The sequence below is a fragment of the Pseudophryne corroboree genome, chromosome 7 (genome assembly GCF_028390025.1).
Source record: "Pseudophryne corroboree isolate aPseCor3 chromosome 7, aPseCor3.hap2, whole genome shotgun sequence".
NCBI lineage: Eukaryota > Metazoa > Chordata > Amphibia > Anura > Myobatrachidae > Pseudophryne > Pseudophryne corroboree.
The window spans coordinates 7,115,736-7,139,669 of NC_086450.1; the positions used below are offsets into that span (position 1 = coordinate 7,115,736).

Consider the following 23,934-nt stretch of genomic DNA (forward strand, 5'->3'; position numbering starts at 1 on the left):
TCTGCTTTGCAGATTTTATTTGACCTATCCTTTTTCTTAGATTCTGCAATACCTCAGGGTTCAAACTGCCCACCCTGGGGAACTGTTCCCCATCATCCTCTGTCATTCGTTCCCATTCTTTGCAAAATACCTGTGTGTGTGATCCGTATTTTTCACACATTATATACCGTGCTGACCCTTTGGGCCAACAACTACCAACGTGAACCCTTGTTGGACGTCCCTTCTTTGAACAACTGGCCCCTATTGTTTGCAGATATTGCTGTCTCAGCAAATTCTTACAAAACAAACCAAGTTGCCCGCGGTAAGGCGACGGTGAAAGTTCAACTAGTGCCTTCACTCACTTTACGCCCCAATTGGCCAGTACGAGTTCCAGCAATGTGCCCACCACTGGACGTACCCAATCCGCGGGATCTTTTTGTAACCTCTATTTACTGGGGCGTGTGGGAGTATGCGATCCCTCCCCAGTAAGTATTGGTTGTTGGAGATTTCCTGAGTGAACAGCGAAACTCCCTTAAAATAACAAAAACCGACACAAATCACATTAGAATGTACAAATAGCGTTTATGATCCCACAGTAAATTTTAATGGGTATCAAGGTAACAAACTAATGCACACAATTACGTGCGGTCCAGTCGCACTGCGCATAAGTAACTTAATATTTATACGCTGTACGACCAACAGAATCAGTTGTTTAGGCTGCGAAACCTTCAGCCGGAGCTCAATCTATATGGGTAATACGCAACCCCCCCCGGGCTGCGCTTAAACCTTCGCAGTCGTTTTGTCTGCGGATACTACTTGCTCCTTTTACCTTGTATAATGTTAACGCGGGCAAGCCAGTCCCACGCCACCAAGTGTCCACTCACCTGATGTGGTCTCCGACGGGATCCCGATTTGTGGGTTCACAAAAAATAATACCTTTATTTCCACACTCACTCCTACTCACTCATATACACACTGATCTTTCTGTACAGAAATTCCTTTCATACAGGCAGTAGTTCAATTCCTGAGTATTGCAATGGAAAAAGGTTCTCTTTTAACTAAGCTTTTTGGAAAACTGAGCAAACCGTGTGCTATTATTCAGGTGGCTATACTATACCGCCCCCACTAAAACAATGTTATCGTGTGATTTGAGTCTCGGTGGGCGTATCCGTACGCTCCGCTGCGTATGCCTTTGTGTTGCGTACGTAATCTCGCACGTTGCCCGAGACACGTATGCACAAAGTCCAGATATGCTCACAGCAATGCAACCAACACGCTTCTATCAATGTAAACGATGTTCAACTGTAATCGCTTACCGTAGACCACACAGTATTTGCTATGCTGTGTGCGTGTCCTTTACAATTATTTCCTTAAAAAAAAATTATCCTTTATAATCTCAACTAAATAGCACCAGATTTCCTCAGCACGTTTCTAATGGCAACAAGAGAATGAGCCGCAACAATGCAGGTGTGTGCGTGCGTGTGTGCGTACGCAAAAACAGAAATGAACAGTTTTAAAAGATAATAGCGTATTGTTCTTACCTCCGGTTCCGGATTCCACCAGCACTCCTACAACGTAGCGAAACAGACGCTTATCTAGCCAGCACTACTGCCTTCCCGCCCTTGCTGGCAGATAACGTTTGTTTTCGTTAGTGCGGATATGTGGAGGACGGACGAGCCCTCAATTGATAAAGCTGATTCTTATACTCTACAACACAAGCTATTAAATCTATACCGTGAAGCCGTAATGGCCGCTGAACCTCGTGCACGTGCTACGCACTCCGTACGCTATTTGCGTAAGAATACCTTGCACGTGGTACGCAAGTCACGTACACACGCTGCGCTGGGTGTACTGAACACACAGCTAGCGTACACACAGATAATAACCTTTTATACCTTACACAGAGTATGCTTATACTGTTAATCTTAGTGTTAGATACTGTAATGATATAATGCTGTTTAACCTTGGTTTGTAAGCTAGTTGTTTGAGCGATTGAGATGCTCCGATTACCCTCAGTAATGTAAGTAATGTAATAAACACACAATACCTGGCTAAGGTTCCAACACCTTTACTAACAATATTTAACTAAGTAAATGGGAAAAGAAAACAGTGAACAGTTCATACACTACAGGCTAACATTAAAATCTAACAGAATAACTAAACAGAAATATACACAATAGCGAACGATCGCAAACACTAATACAACAAATAAGAATGAATGACTAACATTTAAACGGGTAACAAAGTGGCCACAGAGAAACATACCATACGGGGAACACTCGCAAGCGCAACCGGAATCCAGTCCTCCAATTATCAGAGATAAATGTTGAAGAGAGAGAGTACTGGCCGGTCTGGGGACAGTGACCCTTATATACACAACATACAGTGTACTACAAAGGGCCCTACAATCTTATTGTTCATTGGACACAGGAATGTCCCTCTGCACTGTAACAAAAGGTCATAGGTGGATTTGAACAGGTGGGCTGTGGCTATTACAAACTGCTCAGGTGGGAGGGAATTGCCGGATTCCCGCCGCATGGATAATGAACTGCAAATATATGAAATGTCCAGAATCTACTAATGGCCATAACTATACGCAGGAGCGATTAATCTTTACCTAACCAACACCGGATTATTGCTATTAAAATACTCTTCGGTTAGGTACCAGACACCACTGTTCAACCTTAATCAGACCCTTTGTACCACGTAAAGAGGGATTCCCAAGTCCGTGAACAAGTCACATTCAACAAACTTACAGTTATCACTAAGGGGAACATTATCTATAAAACATACTATTTGGTTTTATTATTTAATGATTGAGTCGCCCGCTAGACGCACGCAAACTCTACCGTAAATGCACATACCATGCGCTCAAGCGCACGCCCGTAGGGGCGCCGTCACGCAACTTGCGAATATGTGCACGCACGCCAGAGAAAGTGCATGTGCAGCGGGCAAGCGCATGAGGTGAATATATGGCAACGTGTAGCATGATATTTTTCTGACTTTGACACAACCAACACATACACAGGAACTATGGAAAGATAATACATCGATATGTACCTAAAAGACCAATACAGATACTGTTCTAAAAGCTACAGTGCTGTGTAACACTGCTAACATTGGAACGTTCATTCACTAAGCTGCCTCAACTGCTTCATTTTGTCGGAGTGCCGCACCCTGGTCTGTATGTGTGTGTGTGTGTGTGTGTGTGTATATATATATATATATATATATATATATATATATATATATATTATATACACACATACATACATACATACACACACACACAGGGTGATTCAAAAGTCGCAGTACACCCTTTTGTTTCAAAAACTGTGCAGGAAATGGGAAAACTGAATACTCCAGTAAGGTATGGGTGAGGTGGGCTATCTTTTAGGGCAGTGATGGCTAACCTTGACACTCCAGTTGTTGTTGAACTACACATCCCAGCATGCCCTGCATTAGTTTTATCATGGCCAAATAAAAAAACTGTAGCAGGGCATGCTGGGATGTGTAGTTCAACAACAGCTGGAGAGTCAAGGTTAGCCATCACTGTTTTAGGGTATGTACCGAACATGGGCGCCATCTTGAATCCAAGTCAGTTTTCCAATTTCCTGCACAGTTTTTAAAACCTGTGTATGTGTGTGTGTGTGTGTGTGTGTGTGTGTGTGTGTGTGTGTGTATATGTATATATATATATATATATATATATATATATACATACATACACACACTCAGTGTATGTGTGTGTGTATCAGTGAAAATGTGAGTTTACGAATACTGTGCTTTAGTTTTGTTTTTTATATACTTTTTGTACTTTTATGCTGTATTCTGTGCCAGGACAGGACGGCTATGGAACGCTGTTACAGGACGTTACATACAGGAGGTGCAGGACTATCCCAAATATGATTAGTCGTCTGTAGCTTGGTAGACCGCTGTTGGATACCGGTGTTGTGTACCTTGCAGAGTGTATAGTTTATCATGTGAAATGGGGAAATGCTGTAATGGAATTAATATTCTGATACATTTACTTGTAGAATACTTTACTTTAATCTCTTGTTTCCTTTGCAGAATTAATGCCAAGCACCAGGAGATACGGGAGAAGCAGGCAAGAGTCTTATTCGACTTTAACGCAGCCAATGATATTGAGGATGACGATATGGATCCTAATTACGCCCGAGTGAACCACTTTAAGGAACCCCCACCGCACCTCAATCTCCAGCGGTCTTACTCTCCTCCAGTGCCTTCGCCTTACAGTTACCCAAGAGAGCCGCTGGCCCCTCCCCCAGAGAGAGATCACGTCCAAGACCTTTACGCTAAAATAAACAAGAAGCAGCAGGCGCCGGAGGCCGTTGACAGGTAATAACCGTTACCAAATACGTCTGATCAGTCTTTGGCTCTTGATGGCACGATGCTCATTAGATGAAGTTGTAGGAAGAATTGCATGTGATTACACTTTACCTTTTTATCGCCTGCTGTGCGGTATCATGCGGTTTCAATTAGTCTGGTGAAAGATAGCGGAACTGTGGCATTTGTATCCTGGAACTTTGCCTCGCAACACTGACGCTTACCCATCTGTAGGAAACAACAGCACTTAATCAATTTTGGCCATTTAAAGATGGGTTAATGATTTTAAAAGCAGACTGAAAATACCAAAGCAAAGAAATGGTACAAATAGCAACATGTAACGGCGGCTTTCTGCCTTCCCTCTGTGCGGTATTGTGCACTACATTTCCCGCGCTGCCCTATCTCCCACCGAGAGACACAAATACTAGCGGCAACGCACCCCAGAGAACTACGATTCTTTCTTATAAATATACTTAGGCTTGTAGTGTTCCAGAAACTGCGACACACAGGCTTCTGAGAGAAGGGGAAAGAAAGAAAGGGCGACGAGCACTCTATTTGCTGCTGCCGCATTGATTAAGCTGCTTGTCGCCATTAATTTGCACAGACATTGGGAGATATTTATAAACCGCTAACAAAAGGCCTGATTTATTCCTTCCAAAGAAAATGACCGTGTCGGGGCGAGGGCGGGAGTGCGGGAGGTCACCCGTTATACTCTCTGCTGGGGAAATCTCCTTTTCTTTATTCTCCTCTAATTTTCACATTCAGTTCCTGCTTGTTGCAAATTTATACATAACTGCCCAGATTACGGCATTATATTATTTGGCAGCGCTGATTAGGGGGCTGCACTTGCTGAATCTGTAATGAGCGCTTCACGCACTATTTTCGGCATCAGTAATGTTCCCGGGGTTAATTACGAGTCCATTAATAATACGCTATTGAGTTAAGAGGTGTTATGTAATTCTGCATCCTGTATGCTTTCACCACTCAACCTCAGACACCCCACGTTCTGCGCCTGACGCGGTATTGTCACCGGGGATATTGTGTACAAATACACTGAATTTACCGTCTTTATTCGCCACGTGAATTTATATGCCACAAACTGTATGGAGGTCTATGTATAAATACCCCCTCCCCCCAAACCCTGTAGTCATCCTGCTAATTTATGTGTAATCAATATGTATCTTAATTTCATTGACGTCCCTTAGGCCTTCGAAAAATTGAATATACTGTTGTGTCGTTTTTCTCAGCTCCAAATGTATGTTTTTTAATGTAACAATAGCAATGCCAAAAATGTTGTAGACAATATATTTGCTATACACAAATGCAGACAGGTCGCCCCTAAAACTGCCCAGGACGTAACATTAGAGTCTGGGGACCGGCTGCTGCTGCAGCATTCTGCCAACGGAGTGATTTGAAGTGGGAGATGGAAAATGAATTACTAATCACAGTGTCTGTCACTTTAGGGGGTAATTCAATCAGCCACTACGGCTGCGATGGGGACTGCGACACGGCCGGAATGTCCGCACTCTGCGGTCTCCAGCAATGCACATTGGGGGTCATTCCGAGTTGATCGCTCACTAGCAGTTTTTAGCAGCCGTGCAAACGCATTGTCGCCACCCACTGGGGAGTGTATTTTCGCTTTGCAGAAATGCGAACGCTTGTGCAGCAGAGCGCCAGCAAAAACGTTTTGTGCAAAACAAGACCAGCCCTGTACTTACTCTTCATGTGCGTTGATTCTAACGACGGAGGGTTGGCTTTTGACGTCATACACCCGCCCAGCGAACGCCCAGCCACGCCTGCGTTTTTTCTGCCACGCCTGCGTTTTGCCAAACACTCCCTGAAAACGGTCAGTTGACACCCAGAAACGCCCCCTTCCTGTCAGTCTTCCTGCGTTCGGCCGTGCGACAGGAATGTTCGTTAGACTCTGTGCAAACCCACAATGCTCATTGTTCCTGTACGACGCGCCTGCGCATTGCAGTGCATATGCATGCGCAGATTTGCCGATTTTTAGCCTGAACGCTGCGCTGCAAACAACGGCAGCTAGCGATCAACTCGGAATGACCCCCATTATCTCTTACACGCCAAAGGGGCTCACTGGAAAACGTGCGATGTTGGGGTACCGTTGATGTGCGACATTGCGACCGTACAGGTTGCAGAGAGCTGAATTACCTCCTTAGAGTGTGGGCAGCAGGTGCGCTTTAATTTAGGGTTTTCAGGAAATTGCATTGTCTGTGTATTGATTTTTGTGCATGGATCATATTCTAATTACAGCAAATCAAATATTTACCTGTTTTGATTCCTGATGAATTCCACGCAATGTGTCAGAATATGGGGCTGATGCCGGGTGAGAGGGTTACGCCAGTGGTACATAGCGTATCTTAAGGGAAATCATTCAGTGCGCGGTCACGTGCCTATACGCCCAAGCAGGTTGGCGTCATGCTGCCACTCACACCTGCTTGTGCCTGGATAGATGGGATATGGGGGTCCTAATATAGGCCAAGTACGGCAGGGGTGTGTTTGCGCTATTGTGAAAAGGAGGAGACCGCAACAAAAACACATATGAGCCTGAGAGCGCGGTTTCATTTGTGGGTGGTCAGGGGCATGTGACCATATGCGGCTGTTGCTGATCCGCACACGTCCGAATCTAGTTGGCGCTTTGCCTATGGCTGCAATCACGCCTTTTGTAATGAAGGCAAGTTCCACAAGCGATTTGGGGTGCAGTTCTGACTTCTCTGCATCAGCTCCTACACTTTATGATCTCTTGGGGTGACCGTTGCATGACCGTCTGTATACCTACTTGTGATAACGGTTCATAATCACGTATGAAATTTTACCTTAATTTGCCAAACGATCCTGATTAATTGAATCAAAATGTTTGAGCTGTTGAATGGATTTCTGGAATCAGCGAGAGCCTCTGCGACGCTGATTGTGTTACAGTCGTTGTGTTGTGATTGATCACTGTGCAAATTCGATTTTGTCCTACAAATACGTTTTGTGTTGTATGTTGCCTCAGCGAATTTAATGTGAATCAGTCTGGACTTAATTTGTTCATTGCTTTTGGGCTGTAGTGAAATTCTGGGGACAAATCTTTAGGAGTGTGTGTCGGGGGGGGGGGGGCAAGGGGGCGCTACTGGCTGCATGCTTGAACGCAGAATCAGCCAATGAAAGATAGCCTGGTAATACCGGACCCAGATGTTCATATCAGTGTTGTAGTTTGCAAATATTAGATGTTTGCTGTATTGGAAGCACTTCACATTCGCAATGTGTTATGTTACCTAGAAGACCGCACATACAGCAGGTAGAACCAGCATTTTTACATTAGTACACAGCCCATGGTGCGATCCCCTGTCTATGATCAGAGCTCTGTTCTCCAGCCGATTCACACTGATGAAAAGCTCTGTAACGCTGTCAGTCACATTTTAACTTTCCAGACTTGTTGTTTTACTGCCATTACTTTTTTGTTCTTCAAAAATATTAATGTATTTGTCTTATCCAGGAAAGTGCAATTTGCTGTCATCTGAAATTGAGAGCAAGATAAGTGGAAGTACAGGAGCCGCCAATGCCGCAGAACACAGGCGACACGTAGGGTTTAGCCGAGCGATGACATGCAACTGAAATACCTGAGCGTTACTGACATGTATTTCAGAGAAAGTTCTTAGGAAAAAAAAAACCCTAGAGATCCCTAATCAACATAAACCAATCTTCTGTGTGACAGCGACAGCGTCTCCTTTCCCTCCGCGCCTGTCTGTTTTCTGTCGCAATCACTCTTTGTGATGTCATGTTTGGATGCGGTGCATGCACTTCCTTTTCTTTTGCATTTAGTAAAGACCACAGTAAGCTGAGAAAATGCAGATTTTTTTATACCTGTTTAGTTAAGTTTTGTGCTTTACTTTTTTTTCTTCTACTAAAAAAAACCTCTATATTGCATTTTATCTGGGCATCCGGAGACCCAGCGTTGTCCATATGCAGTAATGGCGGCAATATTACAGTCCTTCCTTAAGTTAAACATAGTTTGCATTTAATGTTTAAGTGCACAATAATTGATCATATTTTTGCAGCAAAGCTTTCTGCATTATGTGTCTGCACCTGTTACTTTATTCATGTATTCAGCACATATATTCCAGGTTTCCTGATGTTCTTGAAGTTAATGTTATTTTTTTTTTACAAAATATCTATTATGGCTTTTTAATAAGTGAGTGGCATTAATGATATCTGTACTATTAATTTACACTACTCTCATAGTTCCTCTTCGTAATTGATCCTGCTGTAGATCAGTAGATCTGTCCGTGCAGAGCGCCGTGATTGGCCGTTTTGGGATCCTCTAGTCCTTACACTGTAGCTTCCTCTGCTCCGCCCTCCTCTAAGCGCGCATGCCACCTTTATCTCTCTGTCCCGTGCATGTCATTGCCGCAGAAACCACCGTGAGATTTATCTATGTATACAAATTGCATGTACAGTACAAGGATGATTCTCGTTATGCCATATGTATATTTTTGTATCTGAGTAGTAGTATATTATATTTGGATGCTTATTGTACACCGTAAATAAATGATGATTTTCTCTGAGTTTGTTTCCGACTGCACGTACATTGTATATACTGAAAGTAACCGTTCTGCTTCCAGATGAGCCGTCGCTACAAAGACAGTGAATCTGTCGCTCACTTTTTTGTCATTTCCAATAGAAGTAGGGTTATGTTTAGGGCCTGCATTGAGTAACAGGGAGTAGTGTGATGTGAGCCTGGTGGCTTTGCGTGCTACGGGTTAGATAGATCAGGGCCAGGAAAATTGTGAGGCACTCTAGCTGCTGTGGAACTACAACTGCCAGCATGCACTGCCACAGTTTTTCTATTATGGTATGCTGGGATGTTTGGTTCCATAGCAGTCAGAGTGGCACACATTATCTTGCTCTGAATCAGAAGCTTCTGAGGAACGCGCCAAGTACTCCAGACACTTCCCTTTCCATACTCCTCTTGGAGAGAGTATTTTGCTGTTTATTGGTCACCCTGTGGATGTTCCTACCAGCCCCGCACAATCTGTGAGAGTCTCTTCCTTAGTTAGGACTGCACGTTGTTCCATTCTATCTGGTAACACCATATCTGCTAATACAGGACATTGAATAACCCTATTACATCAATTACTAAACGTATGAAAGTCCGCACTATCAACACTACGAGCTGAGATAATAATACATTTATCAACATTATATTCTTATAGAACTCTATGGAGTATGTGGGGATCGGTATGAAATACAGGTTGAGTATCCCATATCCGGAATGCTCGGGACCAGGAGCATTCCGGATATGGGATTTTTCTGGATAACAGATTACCTGTTATCTGGATGGGTTCCGGGGGTCCAGCGAGTCGGCAGGGGGGGACCGCTGTGGGTCCAGCACGACGGTGAGGAGTCCCGGGGATCTGGCGCATCAGTGGGGAAGTCCGAGGGGTCAGCAGCGGATACTGGGAGTTAGCGGCAGTGAGGGAATGACTGCAAAGCCACTTCCCCACCTGTCTGTGATTGGCCGCAGACTCCAGTGACGTCATGACGCCGGCTGCGTCATGACGTCACTACAGGACTGAAATATTCCGGTTTTCGGAATATTTTGGTTAACAGGTGTCCGGATAACGGATACCCGACCTGTACCTACAATCAAATCCCGACGGTCAAAATCCCGACAAGGTCAAAATCCTGACATGGACGAAATACCGACATTTAAAATACCGACAAGGTCAAAATACCGACATGTAAAATGTCGACAGGTCAAAATACCAGTATGGGGTTTTCATTGTTTTTTGTGTGTATGTTGACATAGGTCGACATGGACACCATATAAGTGTACCGCGTCCCCACGCATGGCTCACTGCGCTCGGCACACTATTATATTCCCCCTCCAGGTCCACTGGGATGGTAAAGTATGAACAAGTCGGTTTCAATGAAAAAAATCATGAAAAACTCATGTCAACATTTTACATGTCAGTATTTTAAATGTCGTGATTTTTTTCCATGTCAGCATTTTGACCGTCGGTCAATTGCTGTCGGGATTTCGACCGGCGGGAATTTGATTGTCGGTAAATTGACTGCATCCCAGTATGTGTGACAATGTCCTTATTTTGCAGCTTTTCTTGCTCTTATACTGTATAAAATAAATGTGTTTTTATTTATAAACCGTCCAATATTCATTTTAATATTTCTAGCATGAATATTTCAGAGCGCTGTCTCCATAGTTGTTGATTCTCTTAGAAGTGGTCGTCACCCTCTTACCGAGGATTCAGATTTTCTGCTTTTACTGGTAAACAAATGTCAGACAGTGCTCTAATTACAGTACCATGTGTGGTATCCCATGGCAACTGCTCAGATAACCCGACTTCACACCGCACTGCAGCTAAAGACACCCACCCTGCAAACGCTTGGACGCGGTCAGTTGACACCCACAAACGCCCTCTTCCTGTCAATCTCCTTGCAATCGGCCGTGCGAATGGATTCTTTGTTAAATCCATCGCCCAGCACCGATCTGCTTTGTACCCGTACGACGCGCCTGCGCATTGCGGTGCATACGCATGCGCAGTTCTGACCTGATTGCAGCGCTGCAAAGAATAGCTAGCGTGCGATCAGGTCGGAATGACCCCCATAGTTCTAGTATAGCTATATGGACGTTTTGATTGCAAAACCGATTAAACATGAGGCTCATAAACATCCCAGTTCCGTGTACCATGTTCAGTCGGGGTGGAAATCGGGAAACCCATTAGAACGTTCCTGCGTACAAGAGACACATCCCCTCTTTACCTCCTGAGTGAGCCTCAGCGTTACATTTCAGTCTGAGAATAAAACTATTGCAGAGGGAACGTTTTTAGTTTCCAAGTTTCGGTAAAGATTCACCGCGATTATAAACCAAAGCAACAATTGTGTATTCTACTTCATAAACAGTTTACAACGCGTTTCATAGAGTGATCCAAATCAGATCCAGCAAAGGACAACTGACCAGAATTACAGAGCCGCCTTATCACCTCTGCTAGAATATTATCCACAGCAGATAGACTTTATATGTCATTGTTAGTCACAAGTTCCCTCTCTCGCTGCGCACTTCACCGTGTACAGCGCAAATGGTTTACTCTCTGACCCATACGCGTGTTACCCATGATTTCTGATTGGGCCGTCTGGCATCCTGTTTGTACTGGGACTAGAACAGTTTGTTTGCAGTATATGCAATCTCTGATTGGATGGCCAAATCTGGCCTCTAATCAGGTCTTGCTCTCAATGCACTCAGTGTGGATGGGTGGTCTTCAGTATGCCGCCGGCCACTCATACTACACCCGTGTGGATGTATCACCCAGCTGTGCTGCTGCACAGGAGGGTACTAGAGGCTCATTAGTTACAGAGGAGCTTGGACAACCACTTCAAAGTCTCAGTATGGGAAATCATTTCCAAAGTCTCCTGCTACAGATATTGGGGCCTATTTATCAAGCCTTGTAGAGTAATAAATTGCACGGTGATAAAGTATCAGCCAATCAGCTCCTAACTGCCATGTTACAGGTTGTCTGACAATGACAGTTGGGAGCTGATTGGTTATTACTTTATCACCGTGCAATGTATCACTCTCCAAGGCTTGATAAATCTGGGCAGTTGAATGTTATCTATACCACTCATGCATACTCCATCTATGTATGATATCCCAATCAGTCATAATACATGCTCCGTCTCTGTATGATATCCCAATCAGTCATAATACATGCTCCGTCTCTGTATGATATCCCAATCAATCATAATACATGCTCCGTCTCTGTATGATATCCCAATCAGTCATAATACATGCCTCATCTCTGTATGATATCCCAATCAGTCATAATACATGCTCCGTCTCTGTATGATATCCCAACCAGTCATAACACATGTTCCATCTCTGTATGATATCCCAATCAGTCATAATACATGCTCCATCTCTGTATGATATCCCAATCAGTCATAATACATGCTCCATCTCTGTATGATATCCCAATCAGTCATAATACATGCTCCATCTCTGTATGATATCCCAACCAGTCATAACACATGTTCCATCTCTGTATGATATCCCAATCAGCCATAATACATGTTCCATCTCTATATGATATCCCAATCAGTCATAATACATGTTCCATCTCTGTATGATATCCCAATCAGTCATAATACATGTTCCATCTCTGTATTGTATCCCAACCAGTCATAATACATGTTCCATCTCTGTATGATATCCCAATCAGTCATAATAAATGCTCCGTCTCTGTATGATATCCCAATCAGTCATAATACATGCTCCGTCTCTGTATGATATCCCAATCAGTCATAATACATGCTCCGTCTCTGTATGATATCCCAATCAGTCATAATACATGCTCCGTCTCTGGTTGATGGGGGTCATTCCGAGATGTTTGCTCGCTGCCGTTTTTTTGCAGAATTGCGATCAGGCAAAAAAACAGCAGTTCTGCGCATGCATATGGGCCGCAGGGCGCACGCGCTAAGTTATTTCACACAAAACTATGCAATTTTACACACGACCGAGCAGCGCTTTTCAGTCGCTCTGCTGATCAGTGAGTGATTGACAGGAAAGGGGCGTTTCTGGGTGGTAACTGACCGTTTTCCGGGAGTGTGATAAAAAAAACACAGGCGTGCCAGGCAAAAACGCAGGAGTTTCTGGAGAAACGGGGGAGTGGCTGGCCGAACGCAGGGCGTGTTTGTGACGTCAAACCAGGAACTAAACTGACTGCAGTGATCACAATCTAGGAGTAGGTCTGGAGCTACTCAGAAACTGCATGACATTTTTTAGTAGCACTTCTGCTAATCTTTCGTTCGCACTTCTGCTAAGCTAAGATACACTCCCAGAGGGCGGCGGCCTAGCATGTGCAATGCTGCTAAAAGCAGCTAGCGAGCGAACAACTTGGAATGAGGGCCGATATCCTAACCAGCCGTACATGCTCCATCTCATATTGACCGTCGACGCCGAATGATAGCAGAGTGGTAAACATGGACACATGAACTGCTAGGCAAGTTTTACATCAAGATCTTAACATGACAAATGTTTGCGCTAAGATGGTTTCAGGCTTCTCTCGGCCGAGCAGAAAGAAAACCAAAACCGCACTTGTACAGACATTTTGTAACAAATTCAAGCGGAATCACATTTTGTAGATAACCTTATAATTAATGATGAAACCTGGATCTTCCAGTACGATCCTGAGACACAATGCCATGAACTGGAAACGGCATCATCACCAGGAATGGAGAAAGCGCGTCACAGCAAATCCAAATTCTAAGCCATGGTAATTGTTTTCTGTGATAGCGAGGGTGATATATTGCCAGACTGGGTATCAGAAGGCGCAGCAGTGAATCTGCAGTACTACAGAAATGTTCTAGAAGCTTTGAGGGAAAGAATTAGAAGTAAGAGGACAGAGTTGTAGGAAAATGGTTCCATCCTCCCATCAGGACAGCGCGCCAGCCACACAGCGCTCTCTGTGACGCAGTATTTGGCTGAGAAACAGATTGCGGTGCTAGAACACCCTCCATACTCACCAGACCTAGCACCGTGTGACTCTTCTCTTCTCCCTAAAGTCACATCTGTGCTCCATGGAACCCGTTCTCCGTCAGGTACTGAGGGAATGAAGAAAATGACGGAGCTGTGAGACAGCCGACAGATAATGAGCCCCAGCACGGCTCTGACCAATGGAAAATAAGAATGCAGCGCTGTGTCGGTGCAGAAGGGGAATACATAGAAGAGGAATGGAGTTAAAATTAGAGATGAGCGGGTTCGGATTTTCTCGGCTCTTTACGCCAGAATTTTCGCCATTTCTTATTTTCTGGATTTTTCTTATTGGCTAACCAAAACACGTGACGTCCGATAGCCAATAAGGAGATTCGGGTAAATCCGAGTAAAACCGAACCCGCTCATCTCCAGTTAAAATGTACTGTACTTAATATAATTCTATGTAAATTTATAGCATCAGTCTCATTATTTAGTAACCACACCTCGTATTGTCACCTCTCTAAGAAAACATAAAAATGAGAGTTATCATTTGAGCCTTCAGAGCGAATTAAATCTCTTTCCTCTAAATCTTTTCATGAGTAAAAGGAGGTTTCCTTTCATAGGACCTAATTCAGTATGGATCGCTAAATTTCCAAAATGCAAATCGTCCGATTATCGGCAGACCGCGTGCGCGCAAAGGCCGAATTGCAATTGCCGTTCGTTCGCAGGCTCAGTGAGATGCGATCACAATTTGACTTACAGGAAGTGACCGTTTGTGGGTGGTAACATGGCGTTAGTAGGAAGCGCTTGGGAAAACCAGGCGTATCATGGCCGTTTTTGGGGTGAATATCTGACGTCAGCTGCGATCGCTTGCGATTAAAAACACGGTGTGACTGCATCTGCATTATTCTGTGTAGGCATGGGTCAATCGCAACTGTCGATGGTACTATGTTTCTGCGTTCGGATCACACCTCCGCGATCGCGTCGGTGTGCGTCTTTTGCCATTTCAGGGCGACTCTTCACATGCGGTTTTTAGTAGAAGCAGTTTTGGGACAATTTCAGTCTCAATAGCGATCCTTAGTGAATGTGCGCCATAGTCCCTATCAAGAGCACAGGTCATCTTAGTCCTCATAACATGACTTTGGGCGTTGGGTGTGATCCAAGACTTCTTATGGCTAAATTGCGCATACAGCTACGTAACGTGCGCCCAAGTCTTTACGGAGAAGTGTTCGCCGAGACCCGGAAGGTTCAATGGAACAATCAAAATATAAAACAATTAAAGTTTTACTAAATGAGTGTAAATATCAGATGACAGTGATTATTATTAGAATAGGTTATAAACCTCTCAAAATCCAGTAGGGTCAGGTTTCGTATCTGCTAATACACATTGTAGCAGTTCTATGTGACTTTGGTGGTCATTCCGTGTTGATCGCTCGCTAGCAGTTTTTAGCAGCCGTGCAAACGCTATGCCGCCGCCCACTGGGAGTGTATTTTAGCTTAGCAGAAGTGCGAACGAAAGGATCGCAGAGCGGCTACAAAGTTTTTTTGTGCAGTTTCAGTGTAGCTCCAGACCTACCCAGCGCTTGCGATGACTTCAGACTGTTCCGTTCCTGTTTTGACGTCACAAACACGCCCTGCGTTCACCCAGCCACGCCTACGTTTTTCCTGGCACGCCTGCGTTTTTCCGAACACTCCCTGAAAACGGTCAGTTGACACCCAGAAACGCCCACTTCATGTCAATCACTCTGCGGCTGCCAGCGCGACTGAAAAGCTTAGCTAGACCCTGTGTGAAACTACATCGTTCTTTGTAATAGTACGTCATGCGTGCGCATTGCGCCACGTGCGCAGAAGTGCTGTTTTTTTGCCTCATCGCTGCACAGCGAACTAATGTAGCTAGCGAACAACTCGGAATGACCCCCATTGTTAAAAAATAATAGGTGTTAAATCTTCTGACCTGAGCCACTTCTTCACATGATGAATAAATATAGAATAATTCTGAATGTTGTCCCGTCTCCGTCATACGCAGTGGAAGCTGGAGTTTGCGCCTAAACTTACTGCAGAATCCTTTGCTAACGGCACTCACTGCTGCGACTGAGAAAACGTAGCGCGTAAGATACCTAAGCTCCGCAATGCTCCGCACCCCTGCTGCAGTCCCACCTCTGTGGTGTGATATAGTCCCATATTATTAGTTACAGGTTATTATGGATGATGCGTATGAGTCCTTCTGCCGCTGTGTTTGTCCGCTTACCAGTATCACGGTTTACATTTGTTATATTTGAGAAGATTTGTTTTCTGCGGACTGTGAACAAGTGTGTGGATTAATGACCGCGCTAATGTCCTTCAAAAAAAAAAAATGTTGTTGAAGATGAAAATGCTAATATGGGTACGGTTAATTAGGAGAGCCAGGATAATGGCGGTGAGCGCTCTGCGCCGGAGACGGAGCGAGATAATGGCTCGCTCTGCTTACGGGTGTCAGAAGAACATGAAATGCGAGCTAGCTGATAATATGCAGAATTAAAAGATTTGAGAAGTGGTATTTTAAACATTCATTTAACGACCAAAAGATTAATTAGACAGCAGTGAGAAGAAGAAAGCTCGTTAGTACATGAAGTAGATATCAAGTTACTTTCTTAAAGTGTGAATCCCAATTGAATAGACAGTCTCCTTCTTTTTGTGGTTAATGTACAACAATACGACTGACTTCCCAGATTCAGCAGATTGGACTTTTCAATCCTTCATTAGTACATAGAATGTTCATTTCCCAGGATAAAACCTTTGTACGATGTAACTGTGTTCGCTCTTCACAGAAAACTATAGCGCAGATTCATGTAGATGTACAGCATTAACCTGGAGAAGTGATAAAGCGGTGATAACGGACCAGCCAATCAGCTCCTAACTGTCAATTTACATATCGGAGCTGATTGACTGGTGCGTTATCACCTTGCACTTATCACTGCTTTATCACTTCTCCAGGCTTCATACATCTGCCCCAGTGTTACATAACCTCTTTAGAATGAAGTTGGGGCCAGTAAAAGACTACTTGTACGGACACATCATATATAACACAAAGGGAGTAATCTACCACGGATAATTGAATTGTTCTGTCCCCGATAAGCATTATTTCCCACGATCGCAGCCACAGAAACACACAGGTCCACGGCAGTAATGACCATCGGGCAAAAATCGCAAAAAAAAAAGGCAGGGGTTTTTGTGGGAGGAAAATTGTAGCAGATAATAGGATACCATCTCAGACTCTCCACCTCTCTACAAAACTTCAAACGGGCTCTCAAGAACCACTTCTTCACCAAACCCAGCCAAATCTCATCCTAACCCTCTGTTCTACGCTCTCTATGTACCCCATCTGTGTCACCCCTGTCTGTCTACCCCTCCCCTTTAGAATGTAAGCTCTCACGAGCAGGGCCCTCTTCCCTCATGTGCTTATCCTTTCTTACTTTAATAATCTTCAGCTGCACCAAATCCATCAGTCTTCTGCCACCTGATACTTATTCCAGTGTCATCTGCTGATGTAACTATGTTTATTTACCCTGTACTTGTCCTATACTGTCATCAACTGTAAGTTGCTGTTTTCCTGTTTGAGTATTTATGTACTCTGTAATTGGGCGCTGCGGAACCCTTGTGGCGCCATATAAATAAAGGAGAATAATAATAATAATAATACCCCCAAAGTGCACTACAGGGTGTAATCCTGAGAGCAGGGTCCTGCTGCCTCTGCCCGGCTCCTACCCAGTCTCCTCTTCTTTCTGTGTTATTCATGATTTTATTCACAATTAGAAAGCTCAGTAAGATATGCGGGTGCTATATAAATAACTTACTAATTGTCTGATTATAGTGTAACGTATAACACCATGCACAGTACATACTGTAGTTTGGAATTTACCTCAGTTTCTGGGGCTAATATTTTTTAACAGGTCCTTAACGGTCATTGGAACACTTGGAGACTGGGGACGATGGCTTCAGTTCTTTATCTCCTTATCCATAGTGAGTATGGGTCATAGGGTCAACAGTCATTTAGGTCGACCACTATTGGTCAACAGTGACTAAGTCGACACCTGAACTAGGTTGACACAAGCAAGTTTGACATGGAAAAGGTCAACATGAGGTGTTTTTTTTTTTTACTTTTTTGGTGTCATTTTCATCGTAAAGTGACAGGGATCCCCAATTAGTGCGCCGTGTCCCCTCGCATGGTTAGTTTTGCTCGCCATGCTTCCGCACTCAGCGCACGTTTCTGTTCCCAATTGTAGTCCACGTGGATCGTAAAGTATGAAGAGTTTAAAAAAATGAAGAAAAAAAATGTGAAAAACGCATTTCGACCTTGATACCGTGAACATAATACAGAGGAATTAGATTTGCATAAATAAACAAACCGTGGAGCTAATAGAAAGGTGAGGCGGCCATTTTTTGTCATCAATTTTAAGGATTATTCATCTCACCCAGGTCTGGCAGCCATTTTATGTGCAGTACATAGGATGACCCCAGGCAGAATCGGCAATTCCTGGAAGAGATGACACACAATGGGGGGGAATAAAAATACAAGGCGAGATGCTTGGACTACCATTAGGGCCATGTGTTGTTCATCCTACACAAGAGAGTACCAGACGAGGCGGCCATCTTGAAAGATAAGCAATACATGGAAATATGACATAATAGGGTATACTGGAAATAGACTAACAGGACACCTACTGGGTAAATAGTTCCACGTGTTACTCATCTAGCCCATGAAAGTGCCCGGTGATGCAGCCAATGAGCCTTGAAGTGACTACATTAGTACGACCACCACAGTTGTCCGTTTCCTGGCCAGTAAGGTTTACTTGACCATAGACCCACTGCTGAAGTCTTCATGATCCTATGCAAACCCATGATTTAGATGGGGCACTACCTTCCAGATACCTCTGCTGTGCCCACACTTACACACGGTGAGGTGTGCCCATGTATTCTGCTCCTCCCTGACTGGCCCGGTGTGTATTTTTGAAAAATGGTGATATGACCACTTGACAGCTGTATCTTAAGACCCCCATACATCTATTAGTTTCTATCCCTCCTGGAAACGCCAATCCGCCAACAGGATTCGCCGATCTGTGGCCATCGATGATTGGTGATTTGTCAGGGAATTGGGCAAATGAACCATGTCAAAAATGTCCAATTTGCATATCCCAATTGTTTATACTCGGAACTGTTCCCAATCAAAATTGGGATTTTTAAACATGCTTAAAAATCCAGATCCCCGACACGACTTTCAGGAGATCAGGCCATTGCCCCAATCTATTGCTGATGTATGGGGGCCTTTAGGTGTGAGGAACTTGATCTCCTGGCTGTCTGTATTTATTTGGGCATTATGGTTGGCATAGTGGCTAGCATCGCTGCCTCACAGCATCAAGGCCTTATATATGTGGGGTTTGTATGTTCGCCCTCTGTGTGGATTTCTTCCAGGTGCTGCATTTCCCTCCTACAACCCAAAAATGTGCTGGTAGGTTAATTGGCTTCTGACAAAATATATATGCACCCTGATGTATATCTGTTTGTGTGTCCATGTGACAGGGAATATAGCGTGTAAGCTCCACTGGGTGGCTGATTTGAGTGACTGACATTCTCTGTAAAGCGCTGTGGTATATGTGTGCGCTATTTAATCCGAAACTTTCTATCACCCTATACTAATGTATTAATGTAAAAAAAAACTATAGACAAAAACTCTGCATTAACCCTGTTACCCTCTTGTCTGTTTTGTACATGCTGTTCTTATCCACACTGCATAAAATATATATTTGTAGAACTAAGAGACATTCCCTGTGGACATTGCACTCAGTCGTCGCACGTTGATCTAAGACGGTATTTTAGGGGTGTAACGTAGGATTTGGGAGAATAAAACCTTTAGAGTGCTATAGAAAGCTCCTTCTGTCGGCAAAGAGACAGAAAATTGTCCATTTGAATGGAAAGGGGAGAAGGGCGCAGTGGTTTTTGGGTTGTTTTCTGTCTGAGCTACCTGTAATGCTCCATAATTGTCTGGAAGAAGTGCAGCAGTAATTGAGCGGTTGTGTTCAGTAAGTGCACAGCTAACCAGGGGTCCTGAAACGCTGCTCTGTGCACTCCCGTAATGACACAGCCAGCACGTTGCCTTGCAACTCCTACGTTGTAAATCGCCCCGGCCTCTCTTGTGTGTGACTGCCAGGTGTACACATTTTATTTTTAAAAGGCACCGAATGTGGTAAAGCTCCGTCCTGACTCCACTTTACGCTGATTTCTGAAGTGGGCTCATTATCAGATTTCATTTTTTCTTTTGTGCCGGCCTTACACCTGAACGCTGTGTGCATCGCACGCCAACTGATTGTCTCCCATTTACATGCTGCGCCAAATGGGGGCCTCATTCGCAAACAGTTCTGTGCTACAATCATTCCGAGTGAAACCGCCGCAGTTTGCTGAAATGCGCTGACCCATTAGAATATTCTAATAGAGTTTACTTCAATTGGTGTCATTTACGGAGTCAATGCTTAACTCCATGCTCCAAAAATGACCGTACAGGGAATACGTCTTGTAGTTTCTTATTCTAGCTGTAAATTGTATATTCTCTCATCGTTGTCCTGGAGTTTGCGGCGCAAAGTGCATGAGACAAAACTGACCACAAACAATTCTGTCCAGACGCTGCGACTGAAAGCAGGATTGTGTATACACTGATGGTTCTGCTCAGTCCAGTCACCGATCCTCTGCTGATCACTTAGTTCTCGTACAGTAGAATCCGTGAGAAGCCGATGGACTCCTTAAAATTATAAGAGGCATTAAAAAAATCCCGCTGCTATTTCTTTTATTTAAGATTTGTCTTAGATCCAGTCAGCGTCTCTCTTACTTTTTTGTATTATTTAAATTTGTTTTCTCTAACGTCCTAGTGGATGCTGGGGACTCCGTAAGGACCATGGGGAATAGACGGGCTCCGCAGGAGACAGGGCTCTTTAAGAAAGAATTAGGAATACTGGTGTGCACTGGCTCCTCCCTCTATGTCCCTTCTCCAGACCTCAGTTTGAATCTGTGCCCGGACGAGCTGGGTGCACCTTAGTGAGCTCTCCTGAGCTTGCTAAATAGTAAGTATTTTGTTAGGATTTTTTATTTTCAGAGAGATCTGCTGGCAACAGACTCTCTGCTACGTGGGACTGAGGGGAGAGAAGCAAACCTACTAACTGCTGCTAGGTTGCGCTTCTTAGGCTACTGGACACCATTGGCTCCAGAGGGATCGAACACAGGAACCTAACCTTGGTCGTCCGTTCCCAGAGCCGCGCCGCCGTCCCCCTCGCAGAGCCAGAAGACAGAAGCCGGCGTGAGAAGCAAGAAGACGTCAAAATCGGCGGCAGAAGACTCCAGTCTTCATATGAGGTAGCGCACAGCACTGCAGCTGTGCGCCATTGCTCCCACATTAAACTCACACACTCCGGTCACTGTAGGGTGCAGGGCGCAGGGGGGGGGGGCGCCCTGGGCAGCAATTGAGAACCTCTTGGCAAAAAGCAGCATATATACAGTTGGGCACTGTATATATGCATGAGCCCCCACCATTATTTTACACAAAATCGCGGGACAGAAGCCCGCCGCTGAGGGGGCGGGGCTTCTTCCTCAGCACTCACCAGCGCCATTTTCTCTCCACAGCTCCACTGAGAGGAAGCTCCCCAGGCTCTCCCCTGCAGATTCACAGTAGAAAGAGGGTAAAAAGAGAGTGGGGGGCACATAAATTTAGCGCAAAATCAGTATATACAGCAGCTACTGGGTAAACACTAAGTTACTGTGTAATTCCTGGGTCATATAGCGCTGGGTTGTGTGCTGGCATACTCTCTCTCTGTCTCTCCAAAAGGCCTTGTGGGGGTTCTGTCCTCAAATAGAGCATCCCCTGTGTGTGTGGTGTGTCGGTACGCTTGTGTCGACATGTTTGACAAGGAAGGCTTTGTGGAAGCAGAGCAGGTACAAATGAATGTGGGATCGCCGCCGACACCCGATTGGATGGATATGTGGAAGGTTTTAAATGATAATGTAACTTCCTTGCATAAAAGGTTGGATAAAGCTGAAGCCTTAGGACAGTCAGGGTCTCAACCCATGCCTGATCCTACAGCGCAGAGGCCATCAGGGTCTCAGAAGCGCCCACTATCCCAAATTGTTGACACATATATCGACACGGATTTTGACTCCAGTGTCGATGGCGATGATGCAAAGTTGCAGCCTAAAATGGCTAAAGCCATCCGCTACATGATTATAGCAATGAAGGATGTATTGCATATCTCAGAGGAAAACCCAGTCCCTGACAAGAGGGTTTATATGTATGGGGAGAAAAGGCAAGAGGTGACCTTTCCCCCTTCACATGAGTTAAATGAGTTATGTGAAAAAGCTTGGGAATCTCCAGATAGAAAAATGCAGATTTCCAAACTGTTGCTTATGGCGTATCCTTTCCCGCCAGCGGACAGGTTACGCTGGGAATCCTTCCCTAGGGTAGACAAAGCTTTGACACGCTTATCTAAGAAGGTAGCCCTGCCGTCACAGGATACGGCCGCCCTAAAAGATCCTGCGGATAGAAAGCAGGAAGGTATCCTGAAGTCCGTTTATACACATTCAGGTACCATACTAAGGCCGGCAATTGCGTCGGCCTGAATGTGTAGTGCTGTAGCAGCATGGACAGATACTTTATCTGAGGAACTTGATACCTTGGACAAGGATACTATATTACTGACCCTGGGGCATATAAAAGACGCTGTTCTATATATGAGAGATGCCCAGAGAGACATTAGCCTACTGGGCTCTAGAATAAATGCAATGTCGATTTCTGCCAGAAGGGTCCTGTGGACTCGGCAATGGACAGGTGATGCCTACTCAAAAAGGCACATGGAGGTTTTACCTTATAAGGGTGAGGAATTGTTTGGGGATGGTCTCTCGGACCTAGTTTCCACAGCTACGGCTGGGAAGTTACATTTTTTGCCATATATCCCCTCACAGCCTAAGAAAGCGCCGTATTACCAAATGCAGTCCTTTCGTTCACAAAGAGGCAAGAAAGTCCGAGGTGCGTCCTTTCTTGCCCAGAGGCAGGGGTAGAGGAAAGAAGCTGCACAATACAGCTAGTTCCCAGGAACAGAAGTCCTCCCCGGCTTCCACTAAATCCACCGCATGACGCTGGGGCTCCACAGGTAGAGCCAGGATCGGTGGGGGCGCGTCTCCGAAATTTCAGCCACCAGTGGGTTCGCTCACGAGTGGATCCCTGGGCTATACAGATTGTGTCTCAGGGATACAAGCTGGAATTCGAAGTGATGCCCCCGCACCGTTACCTCAAATCGGCCCTGCCAGCTTCCCCCATAGAGAGGGAAATAGTGTTAGCGGCAATTCACAAATTATATCTCCAGCAGGTGGTGGTAAGGGTTCCCCTCCTTCAACAGGGAAGGGGTTATTATTCCACAATGTTTGTGGTACCGAAACCGGACGGTTCGGTCAGACCCATATTGAATTTAAAATCCCTGAACATTTTCCTGAAAAGGTTCAAGTTCAAGATGGAATCGCTCAGAGCGGTCATTGCAAGCCTGGAAGAGGGGGATTTTATGGTGTCTCTGGACATAAAGGATGCTTACCTGCATGTCCCCATTTATCCACCTCATCAGGAGTACCTCAGATTTGTGGTACAGGACTGTCATTACCAATTCCAGAAGTTGTCGTTTGGTCTGTCCACGGCACCGACAATATTTACCAAGGTAATGGCGGAAATGATGGTGCTTCTGCGAAAGCAAGGAGTCACAATTATCCCATACTTGGACGATCTCCTCATAAAGGCGAGGTCCAGAGAGCAGTTGCTGATCAGCGTAGCGCACTCTCGGGAAGTGTTGCAGCAGCACGGTTGGATTCTGAATATTCCAAAGTCGCAGCTGATTCCTACGACGCGTCTGCCCGTCCTGGGAATGATTCTGGACACAGACCAGAAGAAGGTTTTTCTCCCGGCGGAGAAGGCTCAGGAGCTCGTGACTCTGGTCAGAGGCCTCTTAAAACCAAAACAGGTGTCGGTGCATCAATGCACGCGAGTCCTGGGAAAGATGGTGGCATCATACGAAGCCATTCCCTTCGGCAGGTTCCATGCGAGGACTTTTCAGTGGGATCTG

At 44.8% G+C, this 23,934-nt stretch overlaps 1 protein-coding gene across 3 annotated transcripts in view; it reads left to right on the top strand.

Annotated features, from left to right (window-relative positions):
• The window catches only part of PARD3B (par-3 family cell polarity regulator beta), a 1,283,796-nt gene that overhangs the window by 792,079 nt on the left and 467,783 nt on the right, over positions 1-23,934 (top strand). For 2 of the 3 annotated variants that reach the window (XM_063932652.1, XM_063932653.1), the window contains one exon: positions 4,051-4,338. In XM_063932652.1, coding sequence (XP_063788722.1) covers positions 4,051-4,338 — 288 coding nt within the window. Of the gene's footprint in view, positions 1-4,050; positions 4,339-7,822; positions 8,892-23,934 lie in introns of those variants that run through there. The other variant, XM_063932654.1, reaches the window with a different exon arrangement.